The following is a 15527-nucleotide window of genomic DNA, read 5'->3' on the forward strand; positions in this document are numbered from 1 at the left end:
CATGAACTGCCCTCATGGGGCTGGTTTGGACTAGGCTGAGTCACACAGGAGCTTCTTTCTGAGCTGGGCCAACAGGTCACCCCAACAGTGCCCAAGGCCTGTAGGCACTGAAAGAATCGCTTGCTTCAAAGGCTTATCACTTCTGGAAATTGTTATGTGAGTTGGACCTTAGAGGAGGCACAGGAGAGAAACAGGGCTCAATGAAATGAGAAAGAGAAAGGGGGTGGGTTAGAAAGTGAGATCCTGGTCATCTATGGAGACTATTTGTGAATAAGGCTGGACCTACTCAGAAACAGAATAAATACCAAAAGTACCTCTGTGAGGCTTGCTCATGACCCAGTCATATGACTCAGAGTCAGATGACCACTCCTAATTGCCTTAGGTCTGAAATGTGAAAGCAAAACCCAGGATCCTACTCCATCTTTTTAATGTGTACTTTGATCCTTTCAAAACCCACAATCTTCAAATTTCATTCAACTTATCAGCTGTTTTCACCTTCATGACAACAAAGGATCTGGTGCAAAGGAGCAGGATTTAGTAGGAGCACCATGGAAAATTACTGGGGTGCCTGAGTATGAGTCCTGGCAGCTAGGAATAAATGAACCTCCAGGAAATGATGGGGTTCTGTGACTTTTGCTACCACCTAAATTTATGTGAACTTTGTACAGTTTGTTTTTCAAATCCAGAAGTTTCATTCAGAAACTGTCTTGAGAATGTATAGTTGTAAACCAGATTTGCAGTTGTTGTGTGATGGTTTTCACAGCATACCATCCCTTTATTGATTTCCACCGAGTTTCCTTTGAAACCTTGGATATTATTCCAGAGTCTCCTTGAATCTTTGGCTGCTGGATATAACATCTGTGCTGGTCTGAATTGGTATGCAAAAGCTTGGGTGCATGTCAGTATATTAATTTATCCATGGAGACAATATATATCTTGCATTGCATTATCAGAGGGACTCTGACTCTCAAAAAAGGGTAAATAAGAAATATTACCCAGAGAACATTTACTGTCAAAAGTGTTGTGTCTAAATACAGAGATATGAGGCAAATAGAGGCCAGGATGGAAACCATGAGATAACATGGTGAAAGGTGTCTGGGATTTTTACTCCCTCTTATTCTCTTATTCTGCCAAAATTCCTTTGAGTGACAGCAGCCACTTTGGATGAGCCAGTGCTTCCCATAATGTTTGTTCATTAAGTCAGCTCTTTCCTACCTAGGGTAAAAGGTGGTTTAAAAAAGTCCTCACTATGAATTTGAGCTCATGATCAGGCCAAACAAAATTGTACCATGATCAGTCTTTAAGAACTCATAGTTTTTTTTACCAAAATTAAAGCCCACAAGGAAGGAACACAAAGATGACCCCCCAAATCCAGTTTTGAGCAGAAACTGGTTATAATAGAGATAGAGTTCGGATAACTTGAAGATAAATTGCTCAGAGAACTGTTTGAGGTGTTATTAACTTCTTTTCCCTTAACATTTGTTGTCATTCTTTAATTCTTAGCATATGGCATCCCCAGAGTGGTTTCTAGAATACCAGTGATCCATAAGACCATTTTTTTTTTCCTGCTGTGACTAATCCTAATGGATCTGAGAAATGAAATAATACTGAGAATTGAAAAGCATATGAGGGATTTTCTGATTGGGGAAAAGTCAGTAAGGGGTTGGAGAGGATGAATAGAGCCAGCTCTTTCCACATCCCTGCCCAGATGTGGCAGACATTTTCTTGTGTTTTCACACACCACAGAGAACAAAGAACAAGTAAGCAGAATTGAAGGTTTAGGTTCTGCAGGCAACTATACACAGTAAAGGTATCTCAGGGATCCTTAGAAGACACTTTTGGTCTCTGAGCCTCTGCACAGGACTCCCATGAGTAGCCCTGGAAGAGATGAACATAAAGTAATAATAATAAAACTCAGAAGCAGTAAATGCATCAGGCTGGGCTATCAGGCTATGGTGCTTTCCACATGGATGTGTCCATAGATGCTGGTCCACTCTGGACCGCATCTCATTCTGAACATATCAGCATTACAGCCAAGCAAAGTCTCACTAGGTGAAAAGGGCAGGTTAACAGTGTGCTTGGTTTGCTGCTTCCTTTTTTAAATTTTATTTCATATTGTTGCAAGAATAAGACATTTTGAGCCTGGAGACTGGATGAGAACAGGCGAATAATGAGATGCATTGTTTGAATTTGTTTATTTTCAATTGTTTCATAAATGTCTAAATGAAGTACAATCCAGGTATAAAACTGTATTATTTTTAAAAGCTTGTTTTGAGCTTTAGTATATTGACTAAAACACTTATATGTTCTCACCAAAACAACTATTAGGAATTGAATTGGTTTCTCTTTTTAGCAAAAGGTTTAAAGCTATATTTTGTGTTTTTGTCTTTTTTCCCCACTCTTTTGAATATCACCACTGCAAATGGTGAAGAAAAAAACCATAAACAGAGTTATTTGGCAGCAAAATAATTTATTTAATTCACTACTCATTCCTGACCTGTGAGGGAAAGATAATTAGCAATATATGTAGCATATATTTAGAGCACTACTTGCTACCTACTAATAAGTTCTGCTTTGTTAGAAATACCTACTGTATCCAGTATGGCAGACACAAGGCTCATGTGACTGTTGAACATCTGAAATAGGCTAGTGCAACACAATAAATGACTCTTTAATTGTATTTAATTTCAATTAATTTAAAGTCAAATTGTCCATCTAACTATGGCTGTTGCATTAGCCCAACTATGGAAGAAGTGGCAAATAGAATGTCAAGCCATGCCTGAAAAAAAAAAATCCACCAAAAATAAGCAATAAAAACTTGGCCAGAGTAGAAAATTTTGAATTACATAAGTTCATAGGTATATATTAAAAAATAGCATTGCTTGAAATTTATGGTTGCATTCTGGAGCTGAGACTCTGAGAAACTCAACAAGAAGTTTATGAAAAACATAATTTTCTAAAAGCAAGAAATAGCAGAATTATTACCATTGCTTAAAGTAAAATCACTACTTTTGAAAACCTTATATGGGGTATCTATGAAAAACGATAAAGTTAGTATAGTTTTTCCACAAAATTAGATTAAGCAAAGAAACAACAGATCGGATAACATGAATACAAGTTGATCTACAAAGAGTTTGTGATTGAGAGTAGTCCTGTGCTATGTGTGACATTCTTCTTTAAGTCAGCTAAGAATAGAAATAACTCAAGTGAAGACAGCGCCTGCTTTAGTTTTGCCAGAATGTTCCACTGATGTACCAGCCTGATGACTGATTGGGATCCTCTTGGAGGCTGCAGTGTCTTCAGCTGCCCCTTCATCATCTTATAAATCCATTCGGGTTTAAAGGAGCCCTTAATAAGAAGACACATCAAAGGAAATATGAAAAGCCTCGGCACTGTCATTAAATTTTAAACACACATTTTTCTCTCTCTCTCTTTTTTTTTGTGTCTTCCTTTTGTTCTCTTTTTCTTTTCAGATATTGTATTTTGCTCCAAAGACCACAGCCCAGTAAACTACTAAATAATTCATTAGAAAATAGTGATGAGTAGGGAGTAGACTTTTAAAATTCAGTGAACAAAGTGAGGTAATCATGAAACTCAGCCCATAGTCTCTATACTATACTTCACAAATATAAGCTCAGTATGTTTACTGTTCCAGATACTCTAGATGTTGGTAGGCCTCATCTCCCCAAATGCCATTGTATGGCCAGTCTAAGAGCTCATCTCATTTTTTGTTAGTAAGAACACATGTTGTTTGATTTCAAAGTTTTAACAAATTTAAACACCTTCGGTAATAAATAAAAGGCTCAATATTGGATTTGTTCTCCAGCTGCAAAATAAACTCTCCTGATTATGGCATCTGCAGCATCAAAACAAATACAAGGTTTTTCTAGAGAATTTTGTGAAACCCCACAGACATCAGTATGCAGATTCTGATTGTGTTACGGATCAAAGCATGTGTGTATCTCATCGTGAATCTCATCAGTCCATACAGAGTTCATTCTGTCTCTCTGCCCGATAATTCCAAGTCTTTCCTTGGAATTTAAAATTATAGAACAAGGAACACAGAATATAGGGATGCCATAAATAACTTACTCTGTGAGAATGTGGATAAAATGGACAATTCTACACTTTCTTTAAGGATTTCAATCTAACCACACCATGTGCCATGTAAAACCTAATTATCGCATCACTGACCCATGTGGACTTGGCCTGACATCGTGCAGTCGTAGCCATAGATTGCTATGGATCTCAGGGCCCTCTGCTCATTATCCTTTGTTTGTTTCTTACCTACACAATATTTATGCAGATAAAACCTAAGCAATAATAAAAGCATTAGAGACACCAAATCACGTTAGAGAAGGAGAAAAACAAATAACACAATGGGTATCAGATAGGCATTTATTTCTTTTTCAGGAGGAAATGAAATAGATAATCCTTAGAATTTTATTTCGATGTATCTTTCTAATTATAAAACTGATGACTTCTATACTGGATCTTTGAAGAAGCAATGTGCAGCATTCCAAGAAAAAAAGTGGACTTTTAAAATATGTAACGAGAAGCGACAGCCAAATTGAGAGACGCATTCTAAGGAAATAAGGAAATTATGGAAAACAGTTACCTTTGTAATCTAGCAATACTGTTTCTAATGAGTTTTCCGATTGAATTAATTATAATTTTTTCTGTTCTTCTCATGTTCCCTTTCATCATTATTGCCATACATTTAACTCATTGTGATCTGTTGCCACTGATGTTTATTTTTTTAACTCTTTGTTTATGTATTTATTTGTTTGCTTCATTGGTCGGGTTTTTAAACCCAGATCCCACTGACCCAGTTGATTATTATCCTTTGCTTGATGACTTCCCCACCTCGGTCCCAGATGTCTCCACCCCCATGCTCCCACCAGTAGGTGTACAGGCTGTGGCTCTTACCCATGATGCCGTGAGGGTCAGCTGGGCAGACAACTCTGTCCCTAAGAACCAAAAAACGTCCGAAGTGCGACTTTACACTGTCCGGTGGAGGACCAGCTTTTCTGCGAACGCAAAATACAAGGTGACGTTCTAACCGATAGTATGAAGTTTAACTTGAACTGTCATTTGTTTAATCCATTGTTTTAAACACGTCCTGGACTGTCACGAGTTATGTTGCTGCAGTGACACAAAATGGAAAACAAAGCATTTTAAAACTAAGTGCTCTAAAACTGGCATGGGAATTATTGTGTCTTAGGAAACAGTCTAAGACGAGGTAGAAAAGCATCAAGAGCTGCGAAATGTTATTTGAATTCCACCAGATGTTGAGTTTGTATAAATAATGTAATTCTGTACAAGGGAATGCCATTTTCTTTTGAAAATAGCAGAACTCTGCATTAGTTTCTTGGATAGATTTTGGTGTTTTTCTTTTCGTGTGGAATCTAGGTTTATGCCGCAGTCACGCATATTAACATTGTATGCAGAGACCCATCTTATAGTGAATATGAGAAGGAATACATGAAGATTTTTTTATACTATCCTTAGATGGTGAACACACCTCAAGTCATTAACATCTGTTTGCTCATTTAGCCTTGAAAGGCCCTCATGTGGTAAAGAAAATGCACAGTGTACCCTCCCCTTTAACTAATATGAATTAGGCCATCTCTCTTATCCCTGTCCTTTCATTGAGTCATCACACACACACACACACACACACAAGCACACACACACCCCAACCCAGGAGCTTCTTCAGTTCAGTTCAGCTCAGTCACTCAGTCATGTCCAACTCTTTGAGACCCCATGAATCGCAGCATGCCAGGCCACCCTGTCCATCACCATCTCCTGGAGTTCACTCAAATTCACGTCCATCGAGCAGGTGATGCCATCCAGCCATCTCATCCTCTGTCGTCCCCTTTTCCTCCTTTAGAGATACACATTTGAGGCACTGTCATCCATTCACATCTCTATCAGTCAGCCAGAACAACTCCAACAAATACTCATTTATATAATCAAACGCTACCTCCTAAGCCTACCACATTAGTAGTGTATATACCAACACACAAATGTAGAGTAAAAGGAGATCGAGTAATTGTTAAGCGCCCACCATTAACTTAGGACTGTGCTAGATCAAAGAGGTCATTTAACGTCTTTTAGTTGTTACTCCAGTGTTCTTGCCTGGACAATGCCATGGACAGAGGAGCCTGGCAGGTTATAGTCCATGGGGTCACAAATAGTTGGACATGAGTAAGTGACTAACACTTTCACTTTCACATACTTAACGTTGTTACTCACAATTTTGAAATGTATAATAAACTCAGATTCATGGAGTACTATATAGAATTCAGAATGTATTCAAGTGAAATAATATATGAAAACATATTTTAAAAATTCACAAAATGATTAAGATGAAAAAGAGCTAGTTGTTCAGTTGTGTCCGACTCTTTGCAACCACATGGACTGTAGCCCACCAGGTTCCTCTGTCTGTGGAATTCTCCAGGCAAGAATACTGGAGTAGATTTTTCCAAAGAAGACCTACAGATGACTAATAAACATATGAAAAGATGCTCAACATCACTCGTATTTAGAGAAATGCAAATCAAAACCACAATAAGTTATCACCTTATGCCAGTCAGAATGGCTGCCATCAAAAAATCTACAAACAATAAATGCTGGAAAGGATGTGGAGGAAAGGGAACCTCTTACACTGTGGGTCAAACTGCAAACTGGTGCAGCCACTGTGGAGAACAGTGTGGAGATTCCTTAAAAAACTGGAAATAGAACTGCCATTTGACCCAGGAATCCCACTGCTGGGCATACACACCGAGGAAACCAGAATTGAAAGAGACACATGTACCCCAATGTTCATCGCAGCACTGTTTACAATAATAGCTGGGACATGGACGCAACCTAGATGTCCATTGGCAGACAAATGGGTACGGAAGTTGTGGTCCATATACACGATAGAATATTACTCAGCTGTGAAACAGAACACACTTGAGTCAGTTCCAATGAGGTGGATGAAACTGGAGCCTATTATACAGAGTGAAGTGAAGTCAGAAAGAGAAATGGCAATACAATATATTAACGCATATATATGGAATTTAGAAAGATGGTAACGATGACCTTATATGCAAGATAGCAAAAGAGACACAGATGTAAAAACAGACTTTTGCACTCTGTGGGAGAAGGCGAGGGTGGGATGACTTAAGAGAACAGCACTGAAACATGTACATTACCATATGTAAAACAGACGACCAGTTCGATGCCTGAAGCAGGGCACCCAAAGCCGCTGCTCTGGGACAACCCAGAGGGATGAGGTGGGGAGGGAGGTGGGAGGGGGGTTCAGGATGCGGGACACATGTGCACCCGTGGCCGGCTCATGTCAATGTGTGGCAAAAACTGCCACAACAGTGTGATTATCCTCCAATTAAATAAATAATTCTTTTTTTTTATAAAAAGAGACCCATCTTCCAAAGGGAAGTTTTGACCGCTCCAAAGGGAAAGGTCAGAGCTGAGTGTCAGAAGATCACATCAGTGTGAGGAGTGGGTTTCAAATGTGCTTTCACATCCATTCTTCTTCAGGCTGAGACAGAGAGCTCCTCCAAAGATCACCAGCATCAGAGGTGCACGATTCCAGCAGTATGCACATTTCCTGCCCTCGCCTGGACCATGATGGGTGCTTCTGTCATTTACTATGCCGTTGTAATAATGCCTTTCCTTTCTTCTAAACACTTTTTTTCTTTATAAAAAGGACATGTTCATTATTTTTAAATTTAGAAAATATAAAAATGGTCTTGGCTAAGTAAGAAATTGGACCAGTAACTCCAAAATCATTTTGTGATTCTCAGCAGAGAATTTAAAAAGAAAGAAAGAAAGAAAGAATATTGGAGTGGGTAGCCATTTCCTTCTCCAGGGAATCTTCCTGACCCAAGGATCAAACCCAGGTCTCCTGCATTTGCAGGCAGACTCTTTACCATGTCAGCCACAAGCAAAGCCCATTTAGGATGAAGAAGGTAGCTTTAAAAATAAGAGCATAAGCGGGGACGGGAGGGCAGTCAAAAGGAACAAACTTCCAGTTATAAGCACTAGGGATATAATGTACAACATTATAAATATAATTAACACTGGTTGGTGTTATATATGAAAGTTGATAGAATAAATCCTGAGAGTTCTAATCACAAGCAAACTATATTGTTTCTATTTATTTAATTTTGTATCTATAGGAGATGGTGGGTATTCACTAAACTTACTGTTTAGTGGTGACCACTTTCTGATGTATGTAAGTCAAATCATTAAGTTGTACATCTTAACCTTACACAGTGCAGTATGTTGATTATATCTCAATAAAACTAGAAGAGAAACAAGGAGCCCAAATGTTACCTTGCAATGGAGGGAGCAGTAGTTTGAGCCCGGCACTCCAGAATCTTCATACGCCGCTGTATCCCTCCTCCGCACCACTTTACTGGGATAGCTTGCAAGGAGAATTTGGGTCTCTTGATACTTTATCCAATGTTCTTTCCACTAAACTGCCATTGTGCTTAATCCAGCCTCAAGCCAGTGTTGATCTGGGGGGGATTAAAATGTCCTTTGGAAACTTCTGACTCTAAAGACCCTGGAGTTAAAGCAAAATCCGCCAATGATTTTGTCAGTCTGCCTCTTTTTTTTCCGGTAGTCATGCTAGTTCTGCTTCTAGTTTCATTCAGCCTTTAAAGGGCGTAAAATTCACATTTCATAGTAAATCAGTTTTTAGTTGAAACCAGTTGAAAAGCAGTTTCCTTTGGTTCAGCCTCCCTGCGAGGTCAGGTACTTGGAGGAACTCTCCAGCCTAGTCCAAGTAGTATCATCAAAATAAGCGTCCTATCCATAATCCAAGGCAACGGCACCCCACTCCAATACTCTGGCCTGGAAAATCCCATGAACAGAGAAGCCTGGTGGGCTGTAGTCAATGGAGTCGCTAAGAGTCAGACACAACTGAGCGACTTCTCTTTCACTTTTCACTTTCATGCATTGGAGAAGGGGGTGGCAACCCACTCTAGTGTTCTTGCCTGGAGAATCCCAGGGGTGGGGGAGCCTGGTGGGCTGCCGTCTATGGGGTGGCACAGAGTCGGACACGACTGAAGTGACTTAGCAGCAGTAGCAGCCATCTTACGGTATCAGATTTAAGACACAGCAGAACCGTAAATAAAGATAACATTATCAGATAAGACAATAAATGAGACATAAGAGAATACTTTTTAAAAAATCTCTTTATATACCGATTACCCAATTCTACATTTACTTTTAAAGGACTGCTTTAAAAATTGTATGCCCATGGTGCTGTGCTTTGTGGATACATTCATTTCATAGAATGGCCATGGGTACCTTGCCGATGTGTGAAATGTTCTAAGGGACAATGATCTCTGCAGAATGATTTGAGCTCCAAAATTTCCAAAAGCAGTATTTTTTTTTTTAGTTGAACTGTTAATAGGACAGAATTATTGAGTTTTGCTAAGAATGCCAACAGAAGAGATCCAACCAAAATTCATCCTCTGTAAGGAGAGACTGATTTCACTTATGGGTTGAGGTATGAGAATGCAAATAATGTTGTTACTTTTTCTCTCCTCATCACCTTCTTTGACCTAATAAAGTGTTAATAAAGTACTAACATTTCATAACCTTTCTCACACATACACACTCTGTACCCACACCCTGAGAAGACGGGTTAGAGGGGGAGAGTTAGTTAAGTTGGAGAGCAAGGATAAATACAGACCATATCTGGTCAATCCAGAATGGACATACAATAAATTTAAATTTTATAAAGAATAGGAATAGAGTGTTTGGTTTTGCATTTTGAACTTTTCACACCCACTATCATCTATGCTTCAGCTCACTCCCCACTATAGCTTTATAAGCTGGGCAGAGAATGCGCAGTATAAACAGGGGGAAATACACACAGAGAGGCAAATGACCACGGCTTACAAGCTGGCTTTGCTGTGTCCTGTCCTGTCACTTAATTTGTTGAATCTCATTTTTCTCATCTATGTGATTGGGGTGTTGACACCTACTATAAAAAGAGTAAGTAAGATTCTTTACAGCTGTGTATGTATGTAGAGATCTTTATGGGTAGGTTGTACAACTTAACAAAATTCCCCATCAAACTAGAGCCTCAGATGACCTGATGGCATTATCCAGACCACTCCCCACAGGAATACTTTCTACTTCAGTTAGTCACACATCAGGCCAGACATTTATATTTTGATTGCCCAAAACTTTATATTGACCTTCCTTATCAAACAGAGAATTTTTTATATAATTTATTTTCTACTAAAGTGATTGCTCATTAGATATTTTACATAAAATTCCTTTCAAAATGCATTCACTGACTACTGATTAGAGCATGGGTATTACAGGAGATATGGAGTTATGCGAGATTCAGTATCAGTCCTCAAAATTCTTACAGCTCCATGGAGAATTTGTCATGCACATAAAATCCCATATATATACATATATGTATGTATGTGTATAGGTATATGTACTGTATATAACATATACAGTACCTATATTTCACACTAGACAATGCATGAAATATTGTAGCTAACATTTATTTAGTACTTACTCTGAGCCAGATAACATGTTTTACTTTCACACTTTAATTAGTACTGTAAGGTTAGTGCTACGGTTATTTCTATGTTATAAATGAGGAAACCGAGGCTCAGAGAGGTAGTACCTATATATTCTGTGCTCTGTCTCTCTCATGGACACACACACACACACACACACACACACACACACACACACACACAGCCATAACTTCCCAGAGTACTTCCAGGCTAATGATTTATGATGAGCAGTAACCTTCTATAAAGTTCCTGAGAAAATTCAATGAATTCATGTACTTAAATGATGCAGGTGTGTCATTTAGGAATGCAAGCAAGGACAATAGTGCTTGGTTGTCTCCCAAATGCCAGTCGTGTCTATGTTCAAAGAGACAAGTTTTACTGAAGTGTGTCCTCCCTCCTAGCCAAACTCCCCAGCCTTCTACTTCTAAGACTTAGTGGCATCATGACAGGGAAGGAGGGCAAGATTGGAAGTTATATATCAATACGTCAGATAGTAGCTGCCCGTTTCATGTTTTTTTTTGATGGGGTTCCATCTTTCTGAATCTATAAAGTATTTTTACATTTATTTAGGGCTCACATTTTTACGACTTTTTTTTAAGAGGAGCTTCTGATAAATGTTTATGAGGTCATCACTTTAATAGGATGGATGGGCACATCATCGAAATGTTATTAGTACAGTTAAATATTTATTTGGTTTTATAATGAAATGGAGGATTTTCATAGCTATAGTCTAAGAAGGATTCATAGTGAAATGAGAAAGATATACTGGAGTAGCTAGGGAGGAGATAGGCATGACATAGGTGGAAACAAAATGTTTTCCTTGATTTTTCTAGATGTAGAAATACAACAAGTGTAATAAACTTAAAAGCAAATGTTTAACCTTGGAAGAAGATCAAGGACTAAATGGCAATCATAAATTGAAATGTGTAAGAGGCATAAGTAGTTTTAAATTTGCCTTATCATATGGAAAATACACATTAACCTGGGAGATTAACCTGTTTCATTATTATAATTTTGATCTATTGACTAAGTAATAGAGACAGATAATTTACTTTCTATTAAAATATCCTTAACCTGTTGTTTAAAAGACAAATAATGTATTCAGAAGATGAAAAATATTAACAGTTACGTAGTCATTTAAATTTTATCAAATATATTGTTCTCTTCCTGATTAACTGCTCCCGTGACCGTACTTCCGTCTGTGTTTAATATGATCTGTTCATAAAGAAAGAAGAACGCATGACACAATGTTGCTGCTGTCCATTTTCTTTATAATGGCAATCTAGATCCTACATCCATAAAAGTCTGTATCATAAGCCTTGTTTTAAAAAAATAATAAGCATTAGATTTCTAAAAAGTCATTTTATTATCTATAGAAAATAATCATAATAATTTATGTGAAATATATAAAACATGAAAGCCTCTGAAAAAAAAGTTTTCAATTATTAGAAATAAATTGAAGTTCAAATCAGTGCAGATAACCTTACAAATGGAACTGACAGAAGGAAGTGGAATTGGTCCTGTCTCTGTGGTTATTGCCTCACTTGGGAAAATTTATCAGCTATGTGCCCCTTTGAACAACATAACACCTGATTTTATCGATTATGTTTTAGATGTACAATCAGCCGGTGTGAACTGGGACAGAAAGGAAATAAAGTCAGTGCTTTGTCCTGGGTCTTCTGCTGTTTGGAAATAAATTCCTTTTTTGTTGCTTTGGATAGTCTTCCTTTGTGTCTTGATTTACCAAGTTGATAGAGTTCATTTTTTTATCTCTTTTCTTATTTCCCACTTGTGTAGTCAGAAGACACAACGTCTCTGAGTTACACAGCAACGGGCCTCAAACCAAACACAATGTATGAGTTCTCAGTCATGGTCACGAAAAACAGAAGGTCCAGCACCTGGAGCATGACTGCACACGCCACCACGTATGAGGCAGGTATGTAAAGAAATGTTTCCACTACATATTTGCCGCTGGTATTTTCCAGGTTCCGAGGAATCTGGAACATGTGGGTGCTATGATATCTAAATTACAATTAATCATGCATAAAATCATTCATAGTACTTTTATATCAAATACTATTCTTCCAGCTCTAAATAAGAAAATGAGTCCCCAGTGGAATAACTAATCTGGTTTTAATTTATACATTAATTGTGGATTTCTGAATATAAATCTGCTGTTCAATACACTGAAGTAAAGGCATTTTGCTCTCTGTCCAATGCATGTGTGTCTTTGATCAAGAGACACTGTAGATGTTTACTTTTTGGAAAAAAATTAGATGCAAAATGAAGAATCGCATTACAGCTGTAGGCTTGTGGATGCTTACCTCATGGGCTTCCCTGGTGGCTCAGACAGTAAAAGAATCTGCCTGTAATGCAGGAGATGCCTAGGTCAGGAAGATCCCCTGGAGAAGGGAATGGCTACACATTCCAGTATTCTTGCCTGGAGAATTCCATGGACAGAGGAGCCTGGTGGGCTACAGTCCATGAGGCTGCAAAGAATCGACATGACTGAGCAACTAACACACATCACATACACACACACACACACACACACACACACACACACTTGACTGGGAAGAAATTTCTAGGAGTCATATTCACTGTTTGGAAATAAGGTAACACAATGGAAAACTTTCATGCATTTTGCAATAGTTCAAATCAAGAGTGAATGCAATTCACTGTAAATTTTTCCAGTCACATTTGCTATGGGTCATAAATGTTGAGTTTATAACCTTAGCAGACATGCAGCGCACTTCGCATTTATAGTTCACAGAGATCCAACATCTGAAGGAAATACGGTTTAACATACTTTTAATAGCTTTCATGGTATTTCATCGTATTTGAGGATAAACTATACCACACATTTCCAAATTCTAAAACGTATGGCAGTAAAACTTTTATCCGAATTTCTTTTTGCTTTTGAATTTGTCCCATAGCATGGCAGCTCTAATTTTAATTTCAAATTACTACCTTAACTCCGAGTTCACTAGGAATATTTTTATAATTCTGAGGGCACTTCTTTCTGTAAGAAGTTTTTTCTAGTCGTTTACTTTCAGCACTTTCTTCTTCTGTTTTACGTGTTTACATATATAAAATCATTCTAAACTATGCCCAGGATGCCAGTGTTCTTAGCTTCTTAGGGAAAGTTATACATTATGGGACTAATAAAAGTCATGCTGTTTCTTTTAAACTAAAAGGAGATGAAAGGAGTTAAATGTAAACCAGTAAGTTATTTGGTCCTCCCTGGCTGAAAGAAAAGGAGTAGTAATTTCCTTATTCATTTTTCCCCATCATAAACATAAACACACAACAACATCTGACTTGATAAATGAACCCTATATTTCTCCTGAACTGCCTAGCCTTGTAAGGACATCAGTGTTGAGACCCATAGCTGACAGAAAGATATTAACTTTTAGAGATGTGACTGGTAGAAAGGGTGATTGTCCAAACAGATAATGATCTGGACAAAGGTGTAAATAGCCTATGGATAAGATTCGTGGATGATGATGAGAAGCGAGAAGTAATTTGCAAGTGTCTGCACATTTTAAAACCGTGAGAAGAAAATGAAGCGAATGAAATAACTCTGGAGTTTGCTTCTAATTCTGTAATAATGCAAAGACTCTATGGGGCCACATATGATGCACTTGTGCTGAAATTGCTCATAATAAGGATAATGGCAGCTGACAAATTCTTGAAATGAAACATACATTCTGTCCCGGTGTTAAATCTTTAATTCCACTCTAGTTAATTTAGGTAGACTCCACGTGTTCTCCTTTCTTCCATCAGCATTCAGTTTCCCAGAAGAGAGAATCACACAGCTACAGAGAGTGAGATGGAAGCCAGGAAATTCCTATTTGATGTTGCTCCCAGCTCACATGACAGAGAGGAGACCTTGTCCCCCAAAGGAAAAAGCCACGTGTTTCTCTAAATGAAGGAGAAGAGGGTAGCATCTGAGCAGTGCAAACACAAATGCCCAAGATGTTGGTGTGTGTTAATGTTGATGATGGGGAAAAATGAATGAGGACATTACTTCTGCTTCTTTGTAAGTGGTTAAGAATCCACCTTACAATGCAGGGGGTGGCTGTTCCATTACTGGTCAGGAACTAAGATCCTCCATGCCAGGAGCAACTAAGCCCCCCAACTACTGAGCCTGCTGCCCCCCACCCCCTGCAGAGAGTTCCTGCACCACAACGAAAGATCCCACGTGACGCAGTGAAGATCCTGCCAGCCGCAACTAAAACCCAGTGCAGCCAAATAAACTTAAATACATTTCTTAGCTTTAAATAAGTATGAGGGAACAGTGTGCAGGTCATATGATAATCCTAAACATCTAAGGCATTGATTCTAATACCAGAATCTAGTCACGTGGCTTGAGGAAAAAGAAAACTTTTCTCAGCACCTGAAATAGATTAGTCGTTAGTTTTTTTTTGTTTTTTAATAACCAGCTCTTCAGTGTATTATTTTGCTAGTTTAAGCTGGAGTCATTTTATATTTTTTGAATATCAACCTAGATTCAGTGAAGCAATCTAATCATCACCATTTGTTTTCTAAATAAGCATTAATTTTAATTTTAACGCAGTTAAGAAAAAACAGGTTCGTTAGAAAAACAAGTGTTTTAATTAATTCCAAAATTGGAGAATGTCTTATGATATTTTGGTTTCAGTTAGTTCAATTGCTCAGTCATGTTTGACTCTTAGTGATCCCATGGACTGCATCATGCCAGGCTTCCCTGTCCATCACCAACTCCCAGAGCTTGCTCGAACTCATGTCCATCAAGTCGGTGATGCCATCCAACCATCTAATCTTCTGTCATCCCCTTCTCCTCCTGCCTTCAATCTTTCCCATCATCAGATGGTGATTGTAGCCACAAAATTAAAACACACTTGCTCCCTGGAAGAAAATCTGTGACAAACCTAGACAGCATATTAAAAAGCAGAGACATTAGTTTGCTGACGAAGGTCT

The 15527-nt window shown here is 38.2% G+C and overlaps 1 protein-coding gene across 2 annotated transcripts in view; it reads left to right on the forward strand.

The window, feature by feature from the left end:
• Positions 1–15527, forward strand: part of DCC (DCC netrin 1 receptor) — a 1280644-nt gene that overhangs the window by 1109959 nt on the left and 155158 nt on the right. Inside the window, exons 17-18 of one of the 2 annotated variants that reach the window (XM_042239663.2) lie at positions 4818–5050; positions 12363–12501. In XM_042239663.2, the coding sequence (XP_042095597.1) occupies positions 4818–5050; positions 12363–12501 (372 nt within the window). The remainder of the gene's footprint in view (positions 1–4817; positions 5051–12362; positions 12502–15527) is intronic. The other variant, XM_042239664.2, reaches the window with a different exon arrangement.

This window comes from Ovis aries, chromosome 23 (genome assembly GCF_016772045.2).
Source record: "Ovis aries strain OAR_USU_Benz2616 breed Rambouillet chromosome 23, ARS-UI_Ramb_v3.0, whole genome shotgun sequence".
Lineage (NCBI taxonomy): Eukaryota > Metazoa > Chordata > Mammalia > Artiodactyla > Bovidae > Ovis > Ovis aries.